Below are 24,526 nucleotides of genomic sequence, written 5' to 3'. Positions count from 1 at the left end.
TTTTATCAATCCGATATATTCTAAAGTACAATCAGAGCAATTCCTTCGTCGCTGAATGAATGAATGATGAATTGACTGCGCAATTGACTCATTGTTGCACTTTGAGGAAATCAGTACCAATTTTTTTTCTTACCCACACACTTTTTTCGCTGAATCTCGGCAAAATAATTGCCGAGATTTGCACCGCCGAGTACTCTGTATAACCTTTACTGAATCTTCGGCAAAAGCAACGAAGTGAAATTTCTGAATTACTGAGCCTTCAGCAATTGAAATTAAATGAAAGAATTCGTTCTTTTAAATTGTAAACATTCAAACAATATACGTTACATTACATGCACTTTGTCGAAAAACCAGTAAATCTACTCAACGAATCTCGGAAAACATAATATTGATTACTGAGCAATCAGCAAAGTTGTGTGTTGATGATTTGTCTCGGCATTTTACTTTACCGAGCTCCAGAATTAATTTTAAGTGTTATTTATGTTATGTCTTCGTCAAGCAAACACTATGAAACACTACATGAATATTTACAGCATAAAATCGCTAAAGCTTGTGCATTTTATATTAGCGTTTCATAATCATGTCGAGCTAACTATGATACTACGTAACAGAAATGTTTTCATGCATTTAAATTTGAAATACATGGCCTAAACGCAATGTATTTCGGCAGCATTCTCATATACGACCTATGCTATCGTACACTGGCCGACTTGTTCTGCTTATGGTCATGATTTGGCATCAATACCTTCTTGTTAGTGGACAGTTTGGCCTTCTTGTAAGTGGACTGTCATAACCGATGTATGATTGTAGACGAAACTTTTGGGGCTCCGCTTCAATAGACAGGCAACTCTTTTCTACGTTTTTGTGTCCTTCGACTTTTAATGTCTCCCCGATTCACACCCTTATTCTGTAATTCGATGGAATGCGAAATTTTGCATTCTGTATCTCGATCAAATTTTCCATACGAAAGTATCACTCGATTGAAATACAGAATGTAAATTTTTACATTCGATCGAAAGAATCCGATTCACATTCAACAGTTTCGACGACTTGACGTGCAAGTAGTCTGAATTTCAGTGATGTGTGAGCAAAATATCGACATAACCGCCCTTATTTTGAATAACGTCGTATCGTTTTTTCCCTCGTATTTCATTTGTATTCCCCATAATGCTAGCAAAATCAAAGGTAGCTATGATTCGATCGAACCACATTCGATCGAAAAATCAATACGTCGTTATTCAGAATAAGGGCGAACGTGTCCTCTTGTTTCGATTCCATTTTTACGGTTGAAGAGTAAATGTCCAAATCGAATAGTAAGCTTAATGTTACACACAATATGTATAAAACGAGGCGTTTGCTGGAACAAAAGCGGCAAGCTGTAGTTGACTCATTTTTACTCGCAACACCCTTTTTGTGTTTGCTTATATGATATCGCATCAAGAAAATATTCATACAATAAAAAAAAAAACATTTCGAACGAGTTTTCAATATAGTTTATATTTTTATTAGATTACACATGAATTGCAAAACCGAAAGTAGCGCGACAAACTATTTTACTTCTTTTTTTCATCCTTCGTTTTATCACTCTTACTATCTTCTTTCTTATCCTTATCGTCCTTCTTTTTATCTTTGTCGCCATCTTTCTCGCTTTTATCTTTACCGTCCTTCTTGTCCTTAGAATCATCGTTTTTTTTGCCTTCCTCGGCATCGCGATTAGTAAGCTTATTGTTGATCAAATTATGCAGTGCAATAATGGACCGTACGAGCGAAGCCAAATACACCACCAACATCTGGTCATTTGTTTTGACGTACAACGTGTCGGTGAACGATTCCTGGGTAATATCTGGCAACAGGTTCAGGATGTCCTGCAACTGATACACTATTGGGTGATTAATGGGAAGTTGTCCATTGCCAACCTTAAGCAGATAGTTCTTAATATCCCGCAACTGTGCGTTTAACCCTTTCAATCCTAACAACTGATTGGTGATTTTCTGAGACAGACTGCCAACCGTGGTGTCTTTGATGTCACGCAAAAGGTGTTCGACACCAACTTCTTCTGCTTCCTCGGCACCGATTTCGCTCGGGACGTGCTCAAATGTTTTCGATGTCGGAGTACCATCATCATGTACCTCCTCGACCGCTATGTAAGCCTCGGTAGGAAGACCCAGATCTTTTGGTTTGGCATCGATGATAACCAGCACAGAATTGGGACAGTAACGACGAATAAGCTCGTTGATAGCAATATCATTTTGGCAAAGCTTTGGACCAGTGTGGTACCATCCAACTACGCGTTCCCGGGCGTTGACCTTTTTGAACATGCCGTACATGTTTTCCAGATAATCGTGATCCAAAAACCAAACCGATTTATCTTTGTCATCCTCGTCGAATGGTACTGAAAATGAGATGTAACAAGATCAGCTATTATGTTCCATTGTTATGCGAGAATCTCCAACGTTGGACCTTCCGGGTATGCGACCCATATTTGATTAAATATGTTTTTATAGTTTGGCCGAGACCCCGGTAACTCTCCCTTTCAATAATATATGTTTATAGAGCGTGCAAATTCGAGTGCTTTGTGCAAATAGTCATTAACTGGCGTTGAACTTACCGGCGAAACTGTTAGACACGTCCAGAACCCCCTTTGCTTTCCAGCAGCCTAGAAGCACACCGACAACTCGCTTTTGGTTGCCGATTTTTCCCATTCGATTGAAATGATCAACAACACTGAGTAGCACCAACGGGTGTACAACAACCTTTGTTGTGGCGATTTCTGATGGCATCCTATTCGAATGTTCTGCTCAATTTGTGTAACTATTTAAGAAAAAAATAACTGAACTCGAACTTCTGAGAAATCTTACGGAGCAATGCTATCCACAAAATTCTACTCAGTAACGCAGGAATGACAAAACAACTTTTACTGCCGCATATCTGACAGTTCGTATTTGTTTCTATTCGAAGTTGTTACGTTGGTAGCACCTTGATCGACGAAATCGATTAAGCAGCATAGTTAGGTTTTTTATCGTGACGACACAAATGAACAAGTATTCATCCTTGACAGTTCAGCGGTACTGTTTACAAACAAGCTTAAACAAAAATCGAAGAGCACATCTAAAACAATCATCTTTACACTTTGCAACTAGTCACTTTTATTTAATAAATATCAAAAACGAACCGTATTCAATCGTGAACAAATGTTTTAAAACTTTATTTAGGCGATATGGACCGTAAATGGTCTGATCAAATTTGTCAATAAACAAACAAAAGAAATTTCTGTTTACAAACAGTACTGCTGAACTGTCAAAATGTGTTCATCCGATTGAGGTTAGCAGTGACGGTAAAAAACCTAGTGAACTGTGTAATGAACTCTTCTCTAGGGGTGTGTAGATTAATCTAGGAAATGAGTGGCAAATGAAGCACACTGAGCTAAATTCTCATTTTCACATTATATGCTATTCTAATGATTTTTCACTATTAGCATTTCCATTGATAGCTACAAAGTGTATTCAACATCATGTCAAATATATAAGATAATCTTATGAAACATAAAACTCTTCGTAACGTTATTTTTACAAGATTTTCATATAACGAATGAAATTTCCAGTCTGAGTCAAATTTATTGGCGCGCCCTATAACCATTACTAGATATCCACACAACATACATGGAAACAATTTATTAAGCGCATTTTATATTCATTTCGAATTAATATAGATAGGTTTATCTATACCACATGACTAGTTTCATAAAATTTATATATAACTTTTGATGGAGGTCATCCAAGTTCTATATAGCAGTTATATATAGATCAAATTATTGCTATTTGATTGAATAAGTGATACATATAAGATTCAAATTAATTAAAATAATGGGATAATGGTGCTTAAGGGAATCAAAAACAATAAATATAATTGTCTTATTGAAAATTTGTTATATTTTTCGTATGTAAAGAGTTTCATAATGAAAATTTATTTTAATATTTAAACTACACTTACTTCTTTGGAACTAGCTGATTTCATCGGATATTTACAGTTACCAGACGAATCATATGCACAAAGAATCGGAAACTACTTTTTTTATTGAGGATTTGAGCTATACTAGTCGTTGATATTTGTGAAGGAGAAGTAGGATCCCGAAACTATAAATAAATAATTTAAATCCTCTTATTAGACAAAAAGAATGATGAGACGTACCGGGTAATTATTTCATAATCCGTTAGGGCATATCCTTGAACGAAATTGAATGAGCTGTCTTGTTAGCGATTCAAAATAACGGAACTTCCTAAAAAAACTGTTTGGAGCAGCTGATGAATATCGAGGACACAACTTCTTGTTTAGCTTCAACTTGTATATAATATTGTTATCAATATCATAAAGATTATGAAGATATAAAATTTATTGAGCATAATTTAGATTTTATGTAGAGTTCCATTAAAGGTCATAAGTTGGCATATGTCTTTTGTGAAATATCATCTGTGTACGATTCATAAGGCATATCCAATGTATATAAATTATGTAACGAGTTAGGTTTCATCGGATTTCCATATACATTAAATAGAATATTCTCATAACTTTCATTATGGTAACGTCTATTTAGATTTAACGTACACTTTAAATAAAGATTATAAGTTTCCATAAAACTTCTATAAATTATATTCTGCATATGATTCATATGACAAATCTGATGATTATAAATAAGATTTTCATTTCAGTGGAATCGACTGAAGATCAACCTAATGAGCTTTTAAAATCAGTGCATATTTTAGTAAGAAATTAATCAAAGAGGAAAAACTTCGAAGACGACAAAACAATTATACATTCGTAGAAAAAGTTATTAAAAGAAAACCGACACAAGGTCTGAACAATGGCTCATTTTTAATATATCTAGCACCTGTGTCTACCCTCTTAGAAAAAAAGTTCAACGGTGATCCTTCGTTGGTCCAATACGTTGGATCATTGGTCCAATGAAAGTCCAATCAATCTTTCAACGGGAGGCCAACCTTCGTTTGCCAATTTAGAAACAGACCGTTGAACCGAATGCCATTATTTTCGTTCAACATACCCGGCAGACAGAGGTCCAATGTTGAGCCATTTTTAACATGAGGAGTTGGAGCCCCATAGTTTTACCACAGACTAACAGACATGACAGTATGAGTAAATTCTTATAATAATAATTTTTCGTTATGCACTAGTTCCACCTATATTGTACTGCGCGAACTATCTACTATCTGTACACCCCTTGTGTTACATAAAGGTTTTTTACTAGTTGGTTTCCCCTCGTTTGTCAACACCGATCAGCTGCTTGCAGGGTTGCCTGACTTCATCGAAATATTTGAAAATGAATCGTCACAATAAATTTTTGGATTTCGTTGATAATATATTTAACTTTTTGAGCGATGTTGGAAGGTAAACATTTATTTTACTCAACGTTGTTCATCTAGACTATTTTTGATTGTGTTGGTAATTTTCACCCGAAATTAAGTGACGGCAGACCAGAAGCAAGTAAATATTGTAACAAAACGGGTTCGATTTTGTATTGCGTTGTAGGATGAGAAGCAGGCACAATTCTGTATATAGTTTTGGCAATACGTAATTAATCTGTATCCTGCATGAAATTCGCGTGGGGGTATACAAATCAATACATTACAGGTAATTCTGTATGAATGGCAACTCGGTTGGTAAATGAAAAAAATAAACACAGTCTAGATGACAGACATAATGTTTTTGATAGGGTAACGTGGCGCCATCATGACACATGTGAGTACTGTCCCAAATAAAGGAATATTCGAAATGACCGTTTATATGGTTAAAGAATCTAATTTGAGTGTCCTGTCTGTTAGTCTGTGGTTTTACTGGAGAATTTCTGAAATTTATTCCACTTATTTTTTTTAACTAACACTACATACCTGCGCAGTAGAGATGGTCGGGTATAGAAATTCTTATACCCGAACCCGACCCGTACCCGATCAATAATAAAATTAAAAAAATTACCCGTACCCGATCAATAATAAATAAAAATTACCCGTACCCGACCCGTACCCGATAAAAAATAAAAAAATTTACCCGTACCCGATAAAGTGTTTTAGATAGCGAGCATTATCAGGCTCTAGTTGGTAAGTAAAAAACATTAAAATGCTTGTTTACATTTAAATATATAAATACACTGTGAAGCATGAATAGATTTCTAATGTCTTTGGTACTTTATACTCATTTACAAATGTCAACAAAGGGAGTAATATCTACTCAAAATTTTCGAGAAGCATATTTACCCAAAATGTCGTAATACCCGTTGTATTCAATTTTGTCTAGGTATGGTTTTTACGAAACAGTGCGACTTTTGATCCAATTATTTAGAACCACAAGTAAGCGTGGTCATTATCTTGACACACAAATAAAAATTCACATTCGAATCACTTAAAAAATCACGTAAAATGGTTCCAAATGTTAAATTGAATATTATACGTTACGAAAATGAATGTTATGCGAACATCCCCTAGAATGAATAGAGTATCATCAGTTTGTTTACGTGAATTGACCAAACATCAAATAATGTACGTGTATTCCCGGTGTGAAAAATTAAATTCTGAAAATGGTGAACAGTGAGTCCTTCAAGTGTAAGTAGTTCGAATGTGCGAGAGAAATTTTTTTTTTGTTAGAATTTTTTACTACAAAGCAAAATGGATTATGATTTTGATTTAAATTAATCTGTCAAATATGCCTGTTTTGTAAACCTCACAAACCCACACCAACGATGTTAACGGTAGCTGGTGGTTTTTACAGCCATTGAACTTCTGTGCCACCTCCGATGGAACCCTCCATGGGAGAGAACACGGTGATAATTTGTGTATTTCGCGAGAAAATATTATCATCCGTACTTTTGCTACTCCACGTTGTCACGCATCGAGATTTTCACTTGTAGTCCAGTGAAAAGAAACGAAAATTAACTGGCAATATAGTCCAAGTTGCTGTGCCATCAATCGGTGTCATTTCAAATGAGGTGACACCACTCAGAAGTGAAGAATAAGAAGAACTTTTATGCAGATTTTCTGAAAAAAATGATCATGTTTTTATGGTTAGAATTCTAGTGATTTATATGAACATTTTGAAAATCTCCAGCCAATATTTAAAATAACAGTTATCTGGTATTTGAATGTGATATGAGTACTACACTACATTTTATATATGAATCAAATAATTTCTACTGGATTGTGCATTAAACAGCTTTAAAATGGCAGTCCATTAAAACCTACGTGAAAAGTAGGGTCTGACCGCAACATCTTAGAGCTAAGGCAGTGTGTCTTATTAAATATGTTATAAAAAAGTAGGGTGGAAAATATTCTCATAACTTTTCACGTAACTATGATTGATCGTTTTTTTTAATGAAGAAAAGAAATGTTTTTTTTTCTGGAAAAAGATGCCAGTTGTCAGGTCTGGTCCTAGGCGAGAATGTCAAAACCCCTTGAATCAAATTGTTCATTTTTCGGAAGAACTGTTTTGCAATAAAAAATTCTCATCAACGTGTAAACATATTTATGTGAAGTACAAATCAGCTGTTTTTCAAAGAAGGACGAATCTTACAAAAGTAAACAAATCGAGGTTCTCTTTCCTACCAATAAATGCTTCAAAATCCTACAATTTTGTCTAAAAATTCGTATTCTACAAAAATCTCAAACTTAGTAATACAAAGAACTATAAAGGGCGAAACTGTCATTCCATTTGTTTACGCAAGTTTCGCCCTCCGTGTTCCATGCCAACAAACAAGGCGATACTTCAATTGCTAGTAAGAAAGGGCGAAACTATTTATTTTCTTTATTTTAGATGGTTTCCGAACCTTTTATTACTGGAAATAGTAAAGGAGACAATAAAACTACTCGCAGATTTGTCTTAGTCGCGAAAACCAGCCAATTTAATGAAAAATGCGCAAGGGCGTATCTTTATAATTCACACAGGAAGTATAAAAGTAAACAAATCGAAAAAGGGCGAAACTCTTTTTATGTTTATTTATTCAGTGGATATAGAAGGAAAGTGGCAACATTTGCGTGCCTTTTGAAGATAAACTAACAATTCATCGACTAATCATAAATTGATCTGAGAATATACGATAGTTTCTAAACACGATTTGAAACCAAAGTCGAAACATTCATCGATGATTTTCTCCATTTGCTGTCAATGTAAGATTCGCCGTTCTTTGAAAAACAGCTGAAATGGTCGGGTAATCGATCAGAAAAAAATTTACCCGTACCCGAGTGAGCAGTAAATTTTTTTTACCGACCCGACCCGTACCCGAGTAAGCAGTAAATTTTTTTACCCGTACCCGATTGAAAAAAAAATTTTTTACTCGTACCCGACCTTTTGAAAAGAACCTGTCGGGTACGGGTACGGGTCGGGTTTTGGGTAAAATACCCGAGACCCGACAATCTCTACTGAACAGTACTTCTACTTCACGTAAAATAACAATATATTTCCCTTCTATATGAAGGTTTTCACACTATTTTTGTAAGATAAAAAACAACAACAAACCGTTCCAGCAAGTTGAACGAATATTTCGTGCAGTATGTCGTTCAACAAGCGCTCAAGAGCCAACAAAATAGAACGACCTGCTGAGAGGGTATTGTCAAATACAAATAATAATACCCCTAAGTCCCATACAAACGAACCGCCAATGTTTGGTTCACAACCTGAACAAGTAAGCCTAGCAAATTACTCCCTTTCGCTGCGATAGTTTGAAAATGTGGAAGGAGATCGTTTCTGGCAACGCTTTATGCTAGTTGCTACGGCGCAAAACAAGTTTGTTTGTTCATGTTTTCCGTTGCTGTATTGCAACAAATTCAAAGGTACACTCCAGCTAATCGATGGATGAAGAATTGCGATATATTTTGGCAGTGATGGGACTTTAAACGGGCTTTGGTGTGGAACATGGGTACGATTCGTATACGTACCACGGAAACAGCGATTAGCGCTCTACACGATAAAATAAAATTAAAAGACCCAGACAAATTAATTCTAGCCCGAACGGTGGCAGACACAGCAGTTTTTCTCACGATGGATAAACTTATTAATTGAATTATTTTCTATTAGTATTATGACGTAAAGGTTCCCCGCATTTAGCAGATGTTGGAAAAATTCCTACTCTCTGACGGGAGTGATTTGCAATGAGAAGAACGGATGGCTACCATAACGATTCGGTGAACAGTGCCGAGACATTCTAACATGTAATACTGAGCAATTTCCGAAAAGCCAAGGAGCAAATTTCTGAAAAGCCAAGGAGGACAAAAAACAAAATCCGATATGGAATAACCATATCTCATACACAACAACATAGCTCAAGTTTATTTTTCACTACAATAAACAGTAACTATGGTGAACTTGTTCTTACCCTTCAGTGTTGCTAGTTTTATAGAAAACTCGTTAAAGTACATTGTCACTCTGACAGTGTATCTTGACAGTGTACCGCACGACGCAAAATGTGTCCTTGAAAATTTGTCGAAGTATTCCGTATTATAATTTGTATTTGGTATTGTCTTCACAATAGTTGCTCAGCTTAATATGAAGATGTTTCAAAGTGAAAAGCCATGTTCCAAAACTCACCGTAAAGACACAAAAAAGTCTAACTTTTTAATTTAAAGAAATAGGTTTTTCGAATCTTCTACAATATTTTAGATGAACTTAAATCCAATAATTTTATCAAAGATATAAACTCTCTTTCTCTTATAGTTTAGAAGATATAGATGGTACTATTTTATGCGTACAAAAGCATAATTAACAGGACTTTTTTGTGTCTTTACAGTATGTTTTGGAGGTTTAATCTGCTGAGTAATTATCTTGAAGACATCAAACAATTCGGATCAACCGTTTTGGCACATTAAGTGACATCATATTACATTCACTAGCAGCACTGGTGATAGATATTAAGGAATGAGATATTGTTCGGACCTTGTGTCGGTTTTACTTTGATAACGTTTTCTGCAAACGTCGGATTGTTTTGCGGTCTTTAAAGTTTTCTTCCTCGTTAAATTTCCAACGTAAATATCACATGCACTGATTTTTAGAGTTCGTAGGTTGATGTTCAGCCGATTTTTTTTTGTAAAAAGTGAATTTCTCCATGCTAAATCCCATACAAACTTTAAACCTCGGGCGCGAAAATATAGTTTCTCCGATCGAGCTAAAATTTTGCATAGTGCTTATGGGACCCAAAAGTTTGGTGGAGCGAGAAAATAAACCTTTTCATCTTTTTCCCATACAACCTTGTCCCACAAACGAATTTCCAGACATGACAGTCACGATCTTTTTTTGGCGCACATCTACGGTCCTCCATGAAACTGGCTACAATCGTGATAAACTGGTTGCACTGTTGAATTGCCATCATGGCATTTATAATACAAATGTCAAACCGTGAGAACCTTTCGATTCGTTAGCTCATTTGAGATTTTATGGTACACTTAATATTTTGTTCGTTTTTATGTAATCAGCTAACACCATGATCTCTCGTGTATTTAAATTAATAGCGAGACTACAGTTTACAGCAGATATGAATTATAACAGTTAAATGGGAGTTACAATGTATACTTTTCGCGTTGGAAGTAACGGTAGCTCGGAAAGTTCGGAATTCCAAGTGCTAATACAGTAGATTTCCGACGTTCCATTATGTACTACGAAAAAGTCAGAGTAGATTGCATAAATGTTAAAAAATCAAAATCTACGGTTGACGAGTATATGGAAGAAATGAGCATGATGACCTGGCTTTGGATGCCCATTTTTCGTGCTTTTCCGTTTTTTTCGTTTTGCTTTTCTTGTTGGTTATTTTTAACAATTGTCTTTTTATATTATGGTATCGAAATGAGTGACATTGACATTTGATTCTGCCCTACTCATGGCACACTTTAATCGAAATGATAACAATGCAATTAACTCGCGCTCCATCAAGCGGTGAGTGCGGTCATTTTTGAAAGTACCGGGTACGAACCAGATTTTTTAAAATTATTGTAGGCGCATACATGTCTTTATTATTTATCTTTGCTTGTCCCACCCTAATGACTAATCTACGAGGGTTCGTCTCATTTCTACGCCGTTACCGGAACGTTAGCGTCCGTCAAAGTTAGTTTAATACTTTCTTTGTCGGAACGTTCACACGTGTCGGCTGGTGCATAAGACAAAAATTACGACACGACCAGGCACTCCGAAGAAAAATCGAAATAAAACGTGTCTGTTAGCGATTCACCACCAGTTACCACAAATATAGCGACCCCTTGATAATGATAAAAATATTCTTCTCGAGCAACACTGTTTAAGTTGCTACGAACTAGTTACCTAGGAACCCCGAATAAATAAACAAAACTAAGTTGAGGAACAGTTAAAATTATTCAACTTTTGGTCCCTCATTACCACTTTATAAGAGTAACTTAAGAAAGTAGAACGTGCAAATGTTACAGCCATCATGAGTGCAAGCTGTAATAAAAGTGAGTGCTTGAAATTTTATTTGTGAGCTTTCAATATAGGTATGTTGTGGTATATAAACATACCATGATTACGTTCCAAAAAGTATTTAGATATTACATCATTTTCATTCAGCTGACAAAGATTTTACTCTTTGCAGCTCATCGTATTCGGAAATGATATTAGAGTTGGACATGTACGGCCTACAAGGGCGATATACTAGAAAAGGGCGATATTCCCTAGAAAAACATTTGCCAAAGTTCATTTGTCTGATAAAATTTTGGCAATACAATGAATAAATGAGAATTGAAGGATTCGCTTAAAAATCATTCACTATTTTTATTTCATACGTACATTAAACTATCTGAGGAGAATGACAACAAAATGACGAATAAAAACAAAAAGATTTTCCCTAGTGAGTCCAAGCTTCTGCAAAACATTCGATCATTTTAAGATCAGTTTAGTTTTTGGTATGTCCGTTTCCTTCAAGTAGATTTTATTTCAGGTATCATTATTTATCGTTAGTAGCATGGCATAATTATTTTGAATGCCGAATCCGTGTATTCTTTTCAAATACAGTAGTACTTCGTAGTCTTATCCATAGGCTAATTTCAAACCACAAATGTACTACACCAAGACCGACTAATTGATCCACTGCTCTAACAGTAACTGCATAAAACGGATCTTCCACTTGAACCGATGAATCCATTCTAATTTTTTCGTAAAAATATACCCGTTTTGCAGTTTCATTTGTTTACATTTCATAAATCTTCAATACAGTAACCAAGGTTATGGTAACTGTTATTCAAAATCAATAAAATATCAACTTATGTTGCCAGTTTGAATATTTTTCCAAGCGATTTCGTTTTGACATTACGAGTTACTGAGGGGTAGTTAAATTTGCGATACAGTTTTAATAGACGAGTGGCAGGTCGTGTCGTCGACGAAAATCTCGAATAAAAATCGCTGATTAGGTTTACGTTCGGAATTCATTACGCACTACAAAATATTGAGCAATTTTCCAGCAGCATGTAAATCCCAGTTTGAATGAACAAACATCGAGTTCATTTTCAAAAAGTTGTCAAAATTAGTTGTTTTTGTTTACTTTTCATGTACCTGGTAGTAATTTTTCGTTTATAGTCAATTAATAAAGTTTTGTAGTCCAATAACCAGCAAATGGACTTCCGGTGAAACCCTCAACGAGTGAACACGTCGTATCGTGTTAGTGCGGTGAAAATTCGAGTATTTCGCGAGAAAGAAAGGATTTTCATCCGTACTTCGGTGACTCCACGTTGTCACATAGCGAGGGTTTCACTTGTAGTCCAGTGAAAAGAAAGTCCATTGGACTATAAACGAAAGCTAACTGGCAATATAGCTAAATCGCTGTGCCATCAATCGGCGTCATCTCAAGTGAGGTGACGCCACCAGAAGTGAAGAAGAAGAAGAATAACCAGCAATATACGCAATTATTTGTAATTGATGATTTATCAAAATTTACATAAGAACACGGAATCCTATTGGCAATACAGGTTCAATAATAATGACTTTAGATTCATACGATAAACTTCTTGGAACCGTTTTACAAGAGTACAAGATTTTAGCAGAATAGTAAGTTTATTATACGTTCAAAGCATTAGTAAACAACTCATTAATGCCATTTTCTTCAGTAAACGTTTACAGAACGAGGATCTAGGTGGGGTCTACGTAATACCGTCCTTCGAAAACAGTTTCTGTACGTATATTTCTACATGACCAATTCCTTCTACCTAATATGACTTTGTTTTCGTAGTATGGTTTGGGGTTATTTTTGTTCGCTGTGGTCCTTACAAGGATGGAATATTTCGGTTTACTCTTTCGTTACCGGATAAGTTTCCCAACGACCCTGAAGTTCCGGTAAGATTATAGTAATTTTCAGGAAATAATAGTCAACTCAACCAATTAGAAATGATAATCAAGATAGTTAGATAAAACAATTACTCTCTTATAAACCCAGACTGTTACATTTCAAAATGAAACCTTCCATCCGTTGATATGTCCTTATAACGGAACGCTGGACCTGGCGGAGGCTTTTCCTAAATGGAAGAATGGTGAAAACCACATCTGGCAACTACTCAAATTTGTTCAGTACATCTTCTCCAGTTTGGACGAGTACATGTCTTTGGCCGAACAGAGTGCTAACAATGGTGCGCACGAATTGTATCATCAGAGTCGGACAGATTTCCTCCAAAAAGTGGTTGAATGCGTCCGACAAAGCCAAGACAAGCTTTACGACCCAGCCCCGGTGCAAGATCGAAATTACATTGTATTCGAAAAGTTTGAACAAGAAACCCATGGTTCGGTACTGGAGTCAATCAAGCAGGGTCGTACCAACGAGGTCACCACACCGCCCTCTTCCGGACTTTCGTGGGTCAAAGAAGGTGTGTTCCAACCGCTCAGCAAACAAGCATGACGAAACAAAGACGTAATACCATTTTATTGGAGGGTAGGACAAATATCAAAGCCGTGCAAATATTTATTTTCTAAGAGTGAAATTTTGATTAACAAATGGCAATAATAAATTAGGATCTTAGCTACAAAGAGTAGTTACTAGTGGGTTGTTTCACGAAAGAAAGCACTGAAGCCTTTGTTTTGCTAACTAGCGTTGGCGTATTTGTACTTTCCTATGTGCAATTTTCTAGCACGACGATTTCTGATGACTTGTCGAGTAATGTCCAACAGGGCAATTGCTAGTACCGAAAACAAAATAACTCCCGCAATGATGGCGTACTGTCGGAATTCGGGATAAACTTGACCGCGCTCCTTTTCGTTGATGTGAATATGAATGTTCTCCGTTTTGCTCATGATCGGTTGTCCCGGATATCGGTGATCGGTGTGTGGGTTGTCGAGAGTTGGTTTCTTGAGTTCCGGAGATTCATCTTCCAACTTCATTACGGCGCTGTATTCAAGCGTGGTATCCGCAAGAGATGTTTCTACAGACTATGACCAAAGGTTTAACTTTCAATTATTGATGTCAGTTTTTTGGGTAATTTACATACCGAGCCTTCAATAGATGTCACTATTCTAGCCCAACCGTAACTTCCCTCATCAGTGTATACTGTGACCAGCTTGGCTCGAAACTCACGATAGGCTTTCTGTTCGGTGCCAACTACGGTGACGTTCACGAACGTGTTGGGACTCATGTATCGAGCTGCGTTAATTGTCTAGAATATTACCAAAAGAAATTATGTGGATGTAATCAAAATGGGTAAGGAATCAGAAATTATAAATTAGAATAGAAAATCAAAAGAGCATATCTGAGTGTAAATGATTCCGTTACAATCTCCAAGTAGCAATTCGCCAAAAGCCTAGGAATCGTGAACATTTGCGTTCGAGCTGGCATAAAATTGTAATCTAGGAACCGGTCATAAACCACGTAGATTAAAATTAGGCACGTTTTCATATCCTATCTCTTGTCGAACACTTTTGGGAGGACTTTTTTCAGTTCCTGATACAGAAACAAGCAATCAGTTCCAGATTTCAGATTCGAATTGAGAAGGAATATTCTGCTGTCTCTGCGTTATACATTCAAGAGAAATGACATCAATATTATAAAGCATCGAAGTGACTTAATTGTTCTGTTCATTTTAGAGCCTCCACTATTTTGCGCAAAGGGACATAGACTTGAACATGGACTCGCATCGGGCCGGGTCGGGTGTATGATGGTTTTGTGTGTACCTAAATTTCCTGCAAAATCTACTGAACCGATGAATTTCAAATTTGGAACATACTTTCTTGGTATAAAATGCCCCCCTCCCTACGTTTTTGAAATTTTTCCATTTTCATACTATGGTAGTTGTTCACTTCAAAATTGGCGGAAATTTAGCGTAAGATCGCGTGTTTTGCTTAAATATGCCACGAACTGTTGAAAAATCAAAAAAATAACTTGAGAACGACGGAGAGGGGGAGCAAAAACTCGTACTTTAAGTAAATTTAGGAACATTTTTGATTTCAGATAATTCTACGCCGAATTATCGTGTTCACAACGCAACGTGATCCTCAAAAGAGGTTTTGGGGAATGCTCTGTTACCGCCTTATTTTTCAATATTAACACCCAAACGCTCGGGTAGGGATTTTCAACGAATTTATTTTTTCAAAAAATCAACCAATAATCATTAGATACCGTTGATCAATTTCGATGCGTCCAGTGTAAAAAAACAGATTTTCTTCTAGTCCATGCTGACTCATACGGAACCGCAGCGGTCCAAAACCGGAGTTATTCCAGATCGCGTTGGGGTATGTCTGTTCTGCCGTTAGAAGTATGTTATGAAGGTGGCTAAAAGTAGTTGATCAGACAGCTCTAAGTGGAGAGTACTTTGAATTTATATCAAAATCTCGAAAATCTGCAGATCAGCTAACAAATACTAAACTGGAGTTCCCAAATTAGTTTTGAAAGCCTTCCAACAACTTGAGAAGTCCTGAGATAGAATGCCATGTCAAATTTCAAGCACAATTCTATGGGACCACAATCCGGATTTACCGGAATTGGACATTGTATTTTATGAGTTCTAGTAAGTCCTTCACATTTTATACAATTTCCGTATTAATCCCATACTTATTTAAAATTTTATGTATCAAAAACTTCTAACGGCAGAACAAATATACCCCAACGCGATCTGAAATAACTCCGGTGTTTTTGGACCGCTGCGGTTCCGTATGAGTCAGCATAGACTAGAAGAAAATCTGGGTTTTTTGACACTGGACGCATCGAAATTGATCAACGGTATCAAGAGTTATGATTTTTTGAAAAAATAAACTCATTTAAAATCCCTACCCGAGCGTTTGGGTGTTAATATACGGAAATTTGACTAAATATTCTTTAAATGATACTTTATAATGTGAAAGAAGTAAGATTTGCTACAAAATACAAAAAAAGTTTTTTCATTCAAATTATCCCTTAAAAGCAAAGCCTCGGTATAACATTCCTGTAGTGGAATTTGACCTTCTGTTTCAACAGACTTCGCAGCCAATTCAGAGTGTACAGAACCATTGCATGGCTGGTGCTACGATTCTACTGATACTACGAATCCTTCCATTATATCTTCGGAACCAGAAGTGACAGCTAATTGATCTTCGATCTTGATTCATAATCCAATAGTATATACCATCTTATACCAATGTATCTCTGGAAGCAGAGGTGTCAGCCACTTGATCTTTAAACTTGGCTCTTAAACCAGTAGTAGCTTTCAAAGGAGCCTAAGCTGGTTTAAATCGGTTCAGCCATCTCCGAGAAAATTGTGCGGAGAGAAACATCTTCAAAACCTGTTTTAATCCACCTAGTGGTGTAATGATGCCTTTCTCATATCAATCATACTATCATATATAATACTGTGGTATTCTTCAAAATAATTTTCTTCGATTCTTCAAAGAATAACCGAAATCGGTTTGTTTGACCGTCTACTGATAAAAACTATCAATTGGAAAAGATTTGAGGTCGATTTAGAATTTTTTTTAAGGTTTTTCCTCATTTTAAGTGATGGTATACAATTTTTAATACACTTCACCCTATATTTCCGGATTCGGAAGTCGGATCCGCATGAAATTCAGGAATTACGCATGGGACCACAGGACCTTTCATTTGAACCTATGTCTGTGAAAATCACAAGACCTTTAATTTGAATCTAAGTTTGTGAAAATCGGTTCACAACGAACCCTTCCAGGTCGTACATACGACAACTGGTTTGTAAGACCAGTGCCCTATGCATTGAACCGTTAACCCGGGCCGGCAAATTATTCCTTCCTCCTCTCTTAATCCACCTAGTGGGGTGATAATGCTTTTGTCGTGTTGATCAAACATTAAGACCAGCCATCTCCGAGAAAAGTAAGTGCAAAAAAAAACGTTACATACACACATACGCACATACACACACAGAGACATTTTGCGTACTCGACTAACTGAGTCGAATGGTATACCTTATGATCAAAAAAGAACCGGAATTTTATTTGAAAAAACGCAAAATTTCAATTTTCAATAAATTTCTTTATTATCGCCTTCAAAGTACTCTCCTCCTGCGGCAATACATGCATGCCAACGCTTGATCCAATTTTCCATACAAGTTTTATAGGCCGCCGAAGGTATGGCCTTCAGTTCACGTAGCGAATTCTCTTTTATGGTCTCTATGGTCTCAAAACGCGTTCCCCGCAATGGCAATTTGAGTCTGGGGAAGAGGAAAAAGTCACACGGGGCCATATCTGGAGAGTACGGTGGTTGATTGATGATATTGGTTGAGTTCTTGGGCAAAAACTGCGACACAACCAACGCTGTGTGAGCCGGCGCATTATCGTGGTATTCAGCTTTTCTGGCACCAGCCGAGAAGCGACGCGTTTCAAACCCAAAACATCAGTTAAAATGTGTTCGGCTGATCCATAAGAGATGCCCAACAACACAGCAATCTCTCTAATCGGTACAGAACGATTTTGCAACACGATTTGCTTCGCCGATTCAATGTTTTCTTCAGTAACAGATGTTGTTGGGAGGCCAGGGATCTCATCATGATCCAAGCTTGTACGACCACCTTTGAAGCGTTTGTACCACTCGTATGCCTGTGTTTTTCCTAGACACAATTCACCAAAGGCCTTTTCTAACATTTTCAACGTTTCGGAACACTTAAGTCCATTTGCAACAGTAAAATTTGATGCACGCACATTGTTCTAAATTTTCATCCATTATAAAAATCGCCACACGAAAATTTTTCAACTTCTTTGTATAGACGCCAAACAAAAATTAATCGTACGATATGCGTCAAAATTTGACAGAATGTGTATAAAAGTGTTGCCAACGTTGAGAGAATAAAAGTTTATCGATTGGACAAGCGCGTGAATTTTAAAATGAAAATTCCGGTTCTTTTTTGATCATAAGGTATGACACTCGGCCCTCCGGGCCTCGGTTCAAAAGTCGGTTTTCACAGTGATTGCATAACCTTTCTATATGAGAAAGGCAAAAAGTGCACACACCGCAATTTCCCAATCTCGTCGAGCTGAGTCGAAAGATATATGACACTGGGGGTCTCCAGAGCTCCAATCGATTTTACAGAAAAAATCGATAAGAAGGCAAGCAATATGTGAGTGTGGAATACCTTCGAATTCATTTGTGACAAAAAACTGGAAATTAAAGTTTGTCGCACTGCGTATACGTCGAAAAGTATGATAACAAGAAGACAGAAATGCGCATGTTCGACGATTCCACTGACGTTCCACAACGGTGGTCGATACCTTTGTACCAAATATCACTAATTCGTTCTATCTTGAAGGTTTATCAAAATCCAGATACGTTATCTGGTGTATCATCGCTAACCCTACACTGTTAAAAATCGATTTTGTGTTGAAATTGTTTGAAAAAAGTGGGTTTTGCGGTTTTAATATGTGCACGTATATTGCTTCCATCTATTTAAAGGAAACATCTTTACATTTGATTTCCTAACCCAGTTTCACCATTTCATACACATTCGTGAACTCAACCAAAAATGTAAGTTTCACGAAATAATTATTATTATTATTTTACATCTTTTTTATGCACGTATTTGTAGTAGGAAATGTAGTTTTTTATTTTTCGGCATACTTTAGAAGCCAACCTAAGCGTTAATTTAAATTGTCTTTTTCATATTCCTATTTACACATCGTATAAACTTCTTTATTTTTTTCTGTGTACAAAACAGTTTGACAAAAAAGTAACGTTCATGTCAGTCAAATCATCTGGAATTCGATGCGGAGTTCAGTATGATTTCAAAATAGATTCCGAATCAAGAGTAACTGATTGCGAACCGATTCGAATAGGAAGCGGTTGTTGAGTCTGCTTCGGTATTCAATAGGAAATCATTATGAATTCCGAATCAAATTCCAGACGATTTGACCAGGACCTAGCGAATCCGGGTACACTTCAAATTCAATTTATTCGTAACGAATGTATCATAAAGTAATTAAAAAGCGAACCAATTTTATTAGACCGGGATAAACCAGTACATGATGATAAGTGACTGTCGATTGCTTTCTGCTATCTCGTCAAAGTAAACAAAAGTGTCCTAAGACACAAATTTCATACATCGCTAATCACTACAACTTACCTGAAAGATTCTGCTGTAGTGTGTTTCGCCGGAACGTGCTTTGAAGGTTTCGATCTTACCGCGGTAAACGGACAGTGGAAGTCCGGTTGCCACCGTTACTGGTAACCGATACTCAATGCGAGTATCGGAGAGATAAGAAATGTCTTGGTCGATGTATTTGTACGATGAATCACGGTTTTTCAGTGTGGCGTAGGCTAGTACTGGTGATCCCAGAACCGTTGAGTTAGTCCATTTCTTGTACACCACTTCGCGCAGTTCATATCGTTCAGGATACTTTTCGCCGAGAATCACAAAAGAGTTTTTCTGAAAAGTTCCAAATATGCAAGTACTTAATTTTTATATGTCTAGTATACAATTACATCAGTAAGACCTCTCCTTGTTCACTGGTGCAAGTGCCATTGATCGGATGATATATACAGTAGCCAGACGAATCATCCGACGATGTCGCTCGTCCGACATATTTGAGGTTGGTATCAACATCCGGAATGTTAGCGAAATTCTCTGCAGTAATCCAGATTAACAACCCACGAACCCCTTCCGAGCAAACATGCTCGAAGTTACGATCAATATGTTCAACACTGAACGATTTCACAATGACAGTCATCAACGACAAGTTCAAATCGAGATCACAAATTTCCGACAAGAATGACTAAAAAAAGGACAAAATGTCAAATAAAACCAGGCGATAATCGGAAAAAAATCTTTTCAAATCAAATCTACCACTGACTAGAGAAAGTGATTTTTGATTAGCTTACCTTTACATTAACTTCCTGTTGGCTGCCTTCAAATATATTTTCACCTAGAATACGCCCTGCTCCGAGTGTCAGCAGAAAGACTGCTACTATCATCGTCGGCTGGAATCTAAGCTCCATTTTGATGACCGTTCTTCGATAACTCCACAACAGTGACTGAATCAGGGTTTGAAATTCGACTCAAGGCTCGCGAATCGATTTCACTGCGATATACTGATAAGCTGTGATAAGTCGTACCAGTCGATATCAACCGTCACCGTAGTCGCATTTCCTACGTTGTGATTTTATGAAAGAATCCGCATTGACGGCTTGGCAATTTAGATAAAGAATGTGGCAAAGGCGAAACGGAGTTATCTGTATACGAATAGTTCACCTGAAGTGATTAAGCTTGCAGTATTTGTGTAAGTTTGATAAAATCAGACCTTTCCTTAACAGTCGATGTTTTATTATCAATAAGAGAAACCAATATCTGGTCTTGAACGTCATTATCGTCATCAAGATTCCCGATTTTGAAGAATCTTAGAATTAAAGGAAAAATTACTAGTGTTAGTATTTCGACTCATTTGAAAGCTACTTTTGCGCCATTGATCATGTTCGAAGATCAAATAGCTGTCGCTTGTAGTTCGACAGATGTAATGGTATAAGTGACGTACCCGACAAAATATGTTGTATTTTCCGCTCATTTTTCTTAGAGATGGTTGATTCGATTTTAACAAACTTAGGTTCGTTTGAAAGGTACTATTCGGTCATTGATCACGCTCGAAGATCAAATGGCTGTGATTTCTGGCTCCGGAGACATAATGGTATTAGTGACGTAACAGACTAAACACGCTTTTTCCCTCAGCTCAATTTTCTTGTGATCGCTGAACCGATTTCAAAAATGTAATGCTCGTTTGGAAACTACTATACTATCATTAAACAGGTTTGAAGTTCAGATGGCTGTCACTTACTGTTCCGGCGGTATAATGCCATAAGTAACATAAAAGCTAAAACCCAATATCGCTCAATTTTCTTGGATATGGATTAACCGATATCAATAATGTTGGGCTCGTTCGAGACTAAAATTGGGCTGTGGGTCGATTTCGAAGATCATATGGTTGACATTCCAAGTCACGGAGGTATAATCAAAAATACTAAAGTTCGAAGGCGTTGCTAACACGAAGACTAATTTCACTTCAATCACAGATAATAGATGTAAAAATTCAGTATTCAAAGAGCGTGATAAGAACTAACTGATCTTTTGAAAAATGATCAATAATGTCGTATTCACTTGAAATCGATACTAACCTACCCGACCCGAATTACTGTTCAATCCATACAAGAATAGCTGTAAGCAAGGTATATAAGGTGGACATGTAAATGCTCATAGGTACTTCCGGTTGATCTTGCATGTTCTGTTCATGTTCAAGTGGCGTACCGAGGAAATTTGACGCCCGGGGCAAAATAAGAGGTTTGCCGCCTCCATCGCAAAAAAATTACGAACTCCATCTCCGGAAAGAAAGCTTGGGCAAACCGGCATGACGCCATTTCCTAAAAATATCGGCGGCGGAGGCGGTGCGATTCGGCGTAATCAGTTATAAACATATAATATATATTTTTCGTATACTATATGTAATTGATATAAAATACGTATACGTATATGTAATTGACATAAAATGGATTTTGCGCTCAAATTCATTCAGATATCGGAAATAATACCAAATTAACACCCAATATCACTGAGAATACTATAAAATTCTTTTCATACAAATATACAAATCTGATTAGAAAACAGTTTTATCAAAAGCCTGAGTTACAGTTATTAGAAATGTATTCCTCACCTAATAAGTAAGTAATCTGGAATTTTTGTAGACAGGCATTGTTATACTATGCGTAATGTGTATTTTACTCATACCATGTGGTATAATTTTCCAATATTCTACCAAACATCAGTCTATTTTAATACAAACTTTCTATTACATAACGACATTTAATTATATGTTTTAGAGGCGAACCAGCTTATGGGCACAATGACGCCAGAATGAAATGTAGAGGCGCTGCTTGTTTAAAGATGATCCTTTCAGTAAGAGCTGTCAAATCGGCAGGAAAAAATTTAATTACTTCACATTTTTTAATGATTTTTCCTAAAAACAGGTAAGTTCATTTGAAAAAATCATAGCAGAAGTAGAAGAAAATGTTTTTAATGTGTATTGATAACGTTGATATTAATTTATTGTGCGAAAACTAACTTTTATTTAGAATGGAGCATTAACCTTCAGTACCATTTTTCAAATGCCCAGAAGTAATAAATAAAGTATCCAAAATAAATGGTACACGATCGCTATACATTCTAGTACTCGAGAAATCAACGTTACACTGCTTTCTGTTAAAAAAAACGTTGATCCGAAAAAACTAACCTTACCCAATTTCACACATTTCTGAAGATTTTCCATGTTTAATTATAGTTTACACAAAAAGTAGTAGTAATCACTTTGAAATCAATTTTCTTCTATTCCGAGTTTACTTTTATTGCTGATATCTATTTGTACGAAAAAAATGTCTAAAATCACTGCTGCCGATATGAAATTTTTCGGAAGAACCCTCTTTTTCTTGGTTCCATTTTTCATTTGCAGGTGTCGCTACCGGTAATTCAGTTTAGCGATAATGTGCCAATAGCTCAAAACCTTTTAAATAAAGACAAAAAATTGACTTTGAACAGACCCTGTCAACTTGGAACGAAATCAATCCTCAGTTCAGCAACGCCATCGCACGACATCACATTCAACATATCATGTCAACTGTATGGGCTTTTTTTTATTCAATTATATAATATTTTAAGGCACACTGCTTAAGCTCTAAGATGCCGAGGGCTTTTTCTAATTTTAATTAACAAATAACTTAAAACTAGGATAGTATATTTAGATAATGTAATAACTTTGGCAGATCCAGCCTTTAGCTGGCGATCGGCACCGGCCGGCGTATTGAATGTAACACGTTGGTAAGTATCTATTTTGGCCGCTTTTTTCTGTCCGTGTGGGTTCGCGGGGAACAACCCCAGGCTACGAATACCAGGCGGATGGCTCGTATTCTTTTCATAGACTACAGCGGCCGTCCGTGGGTAATGATGATGATGTTACGGAAGAAAATGAAAAAAAAATATAGAAAAGTAAATATTACGGAGAACAGAGTGACTAAGAACGACGAAGATCTGATTAGTTGACATCGAGATGGTGAAAAACGTGGGAGGGGTAAGCAGAAAATTTAGTGACAGCAGAAAGATCTTGTTAGTTCCAATGAAGATGGTGGACAGACGAGGGATGGGGAGATTCGGGCGGATGTTAGTGTCGAACCTGTGGGCGAAGTTTATTCTTAGCATCAGTCGAGGAGCCCAACTGTATGGGCTGCTATTTTGGCGCGCAAGAATTTGACATTTCTCTCCCCTCCTTCTATGTACTAGATTGGATGCGGACTCGCCTGAGGGCGCCATGCTCGCAAAAAATGACGTTGCCAATGATTTGTTCTGGAAATATGAGAGCTGGATATATTGTTAATATGATGTCTTTGCTTTGAATCAATTGAAATGGCATTGACTTCGGTTGACGTCGGTAGTACCGATTTTCAGAATAAGTAGGCGGAAAATGCTTTAGTGATTAATTTTCAATGAATTTTCATGAAAACTGTAAACAATTTTCCACATTGATAAAATCATTTTTTCGGCTAATCATCTTTTTCTTAAATTGGCGGCGTGTCGAAATTATCGGCGGCGGCGGCGTGTCGCGGCGGTGCACAGGTCTATTATTTATTAGAATAATTAGAATGTGGGCAGAAGCTCATAGTTCAAAATATAATGAAGATTATTTTTTCTATGTTCTTTAATCATATGCAATCACATGGGATTTAAGAATATGACGGATTAGTCAACATCCGGAAGTATTTTTGTGGAAAAAATTGAGAAATGAGACGATGAGGGAGTATTTTTTGGGGCTTTTCCTAGAAATCATGATTTGCGTTGTCCACTGTATCTAAGCACAGACTTATCAGAAGTCAACATATCAAAGCACCATAGCTGTAGTAGATCTTTTCCTAGACTCCTACGTTACAGTATGAGATAAACAAAGATAAAGGCCCATAACTTCCAGAGTTTTATTCCGAAAGGCTTGAAAATTTAACAAAATATTCTTGAAATGTTTTACTATAAGAAACACTAAGAAAAAATAAATGATTTTTCAAAAGTGTTAGACCCTACCCACACCTTAAGTTTTATGATATACC

General features: G+C 36.6%; 3 protein-coding genes across 3 annotated transcripts; 1 reads left to right on the top strand and 2 right to left on the bottom strand.

Moving 5' to 3' along the window:
- Window positions 1-1,470: 1,470 nt before the first annotated feature.
- LOC131437737 (26S proteasome non-ATPase regulatory subunit 7) lies at window positions 1,471-2,932 on the bottom strand. The gene is made up of 2 exons (XM_058607276.1): window positions 2,609-2,932; window positions 1,471-2,392 (listed from the first exon to the last, which is right to left on the bottom strand). The coding sequence occupies exons 1-2, from the start codon at window positions 2,778-2,780 to the stop codon at window positions 1,554-1,556; spliced, it is 1,011 nt and encodes a 336-aa protein (XP_058463259.1). The 5' UTR covers window positions 2,781-2,932; the 3' UTR covers window positions 1,471-1,553.
- A 9,590-nt stretch (window positions 2,933-12,522) lies between these two features.
- On the top strand, window positions 12,523-14,009 carry LOC131437296 (protein crossbronx homolog). The gene is made up of 5 exons (XM_058606550.1): window positions 12,523-12,603; window positions 12,885-13,035; window positions 13,095-13,159; window positions 13,217-13,320; window positions 13,421-14,009. Exons 2-5 carry the CDS (start codon window positions 12,968-12,970, stop codon window positions 13,874-13,876), a joined length of 693 nt encoding a protein of 230 aa, XP_058462533.1. The 5' UTR covers window positions 12,523-12,603; window positions 12,885-12,967; the 3' UTR covers window positions 13,877-14,009.
- Window positions 13,939-20,446, bottom strand: LOC131437295 (enolase-binding protein-like). The gene is made up of 5 exons (XM_058606549.1): window positions 20,279-20,446; window positions 19,894-20,172; window positions 19,524-19,826; window positions 14,463-14,627; window positions 13,939-14,403 (listed from the first exon to the last, which is right to left on the bottom strand). The coding sequence occupies exons 1-5, from the start codon at window positions 20,393-20,395 to the stop codon at window positions 14,059-14,061; spliced, it is 1,209 nt and encodes a 402-aa protein (XP_058462532.1). The 5' UTR covers window positions 20,396-20,446; the 3' UTR covers window positions 13,939-14,058.
- Window positions 20,447-24,526: the final 4,080 nt, after the last annotated feature.

This window comes from Malaya genurostris, chromosome 3, assembly GCF_030247185.1.
Source record: "Malaya genurostris strain Urasoe2022 chromosome 3, Malgen_1.1, whole genome shotgun sequence".
Classification (NCBI taxonomy): Eukaryota; Metazoa; Arthropoda; class Insecta; order Diptera; family Culicidae; genus Malaya; species Malaya genurostris.
The sequence above is the reverse complement of the archived record's forward strand: the minus strand, read 5'-3'. Positions and strand labels throughout refer to the sequence as shown.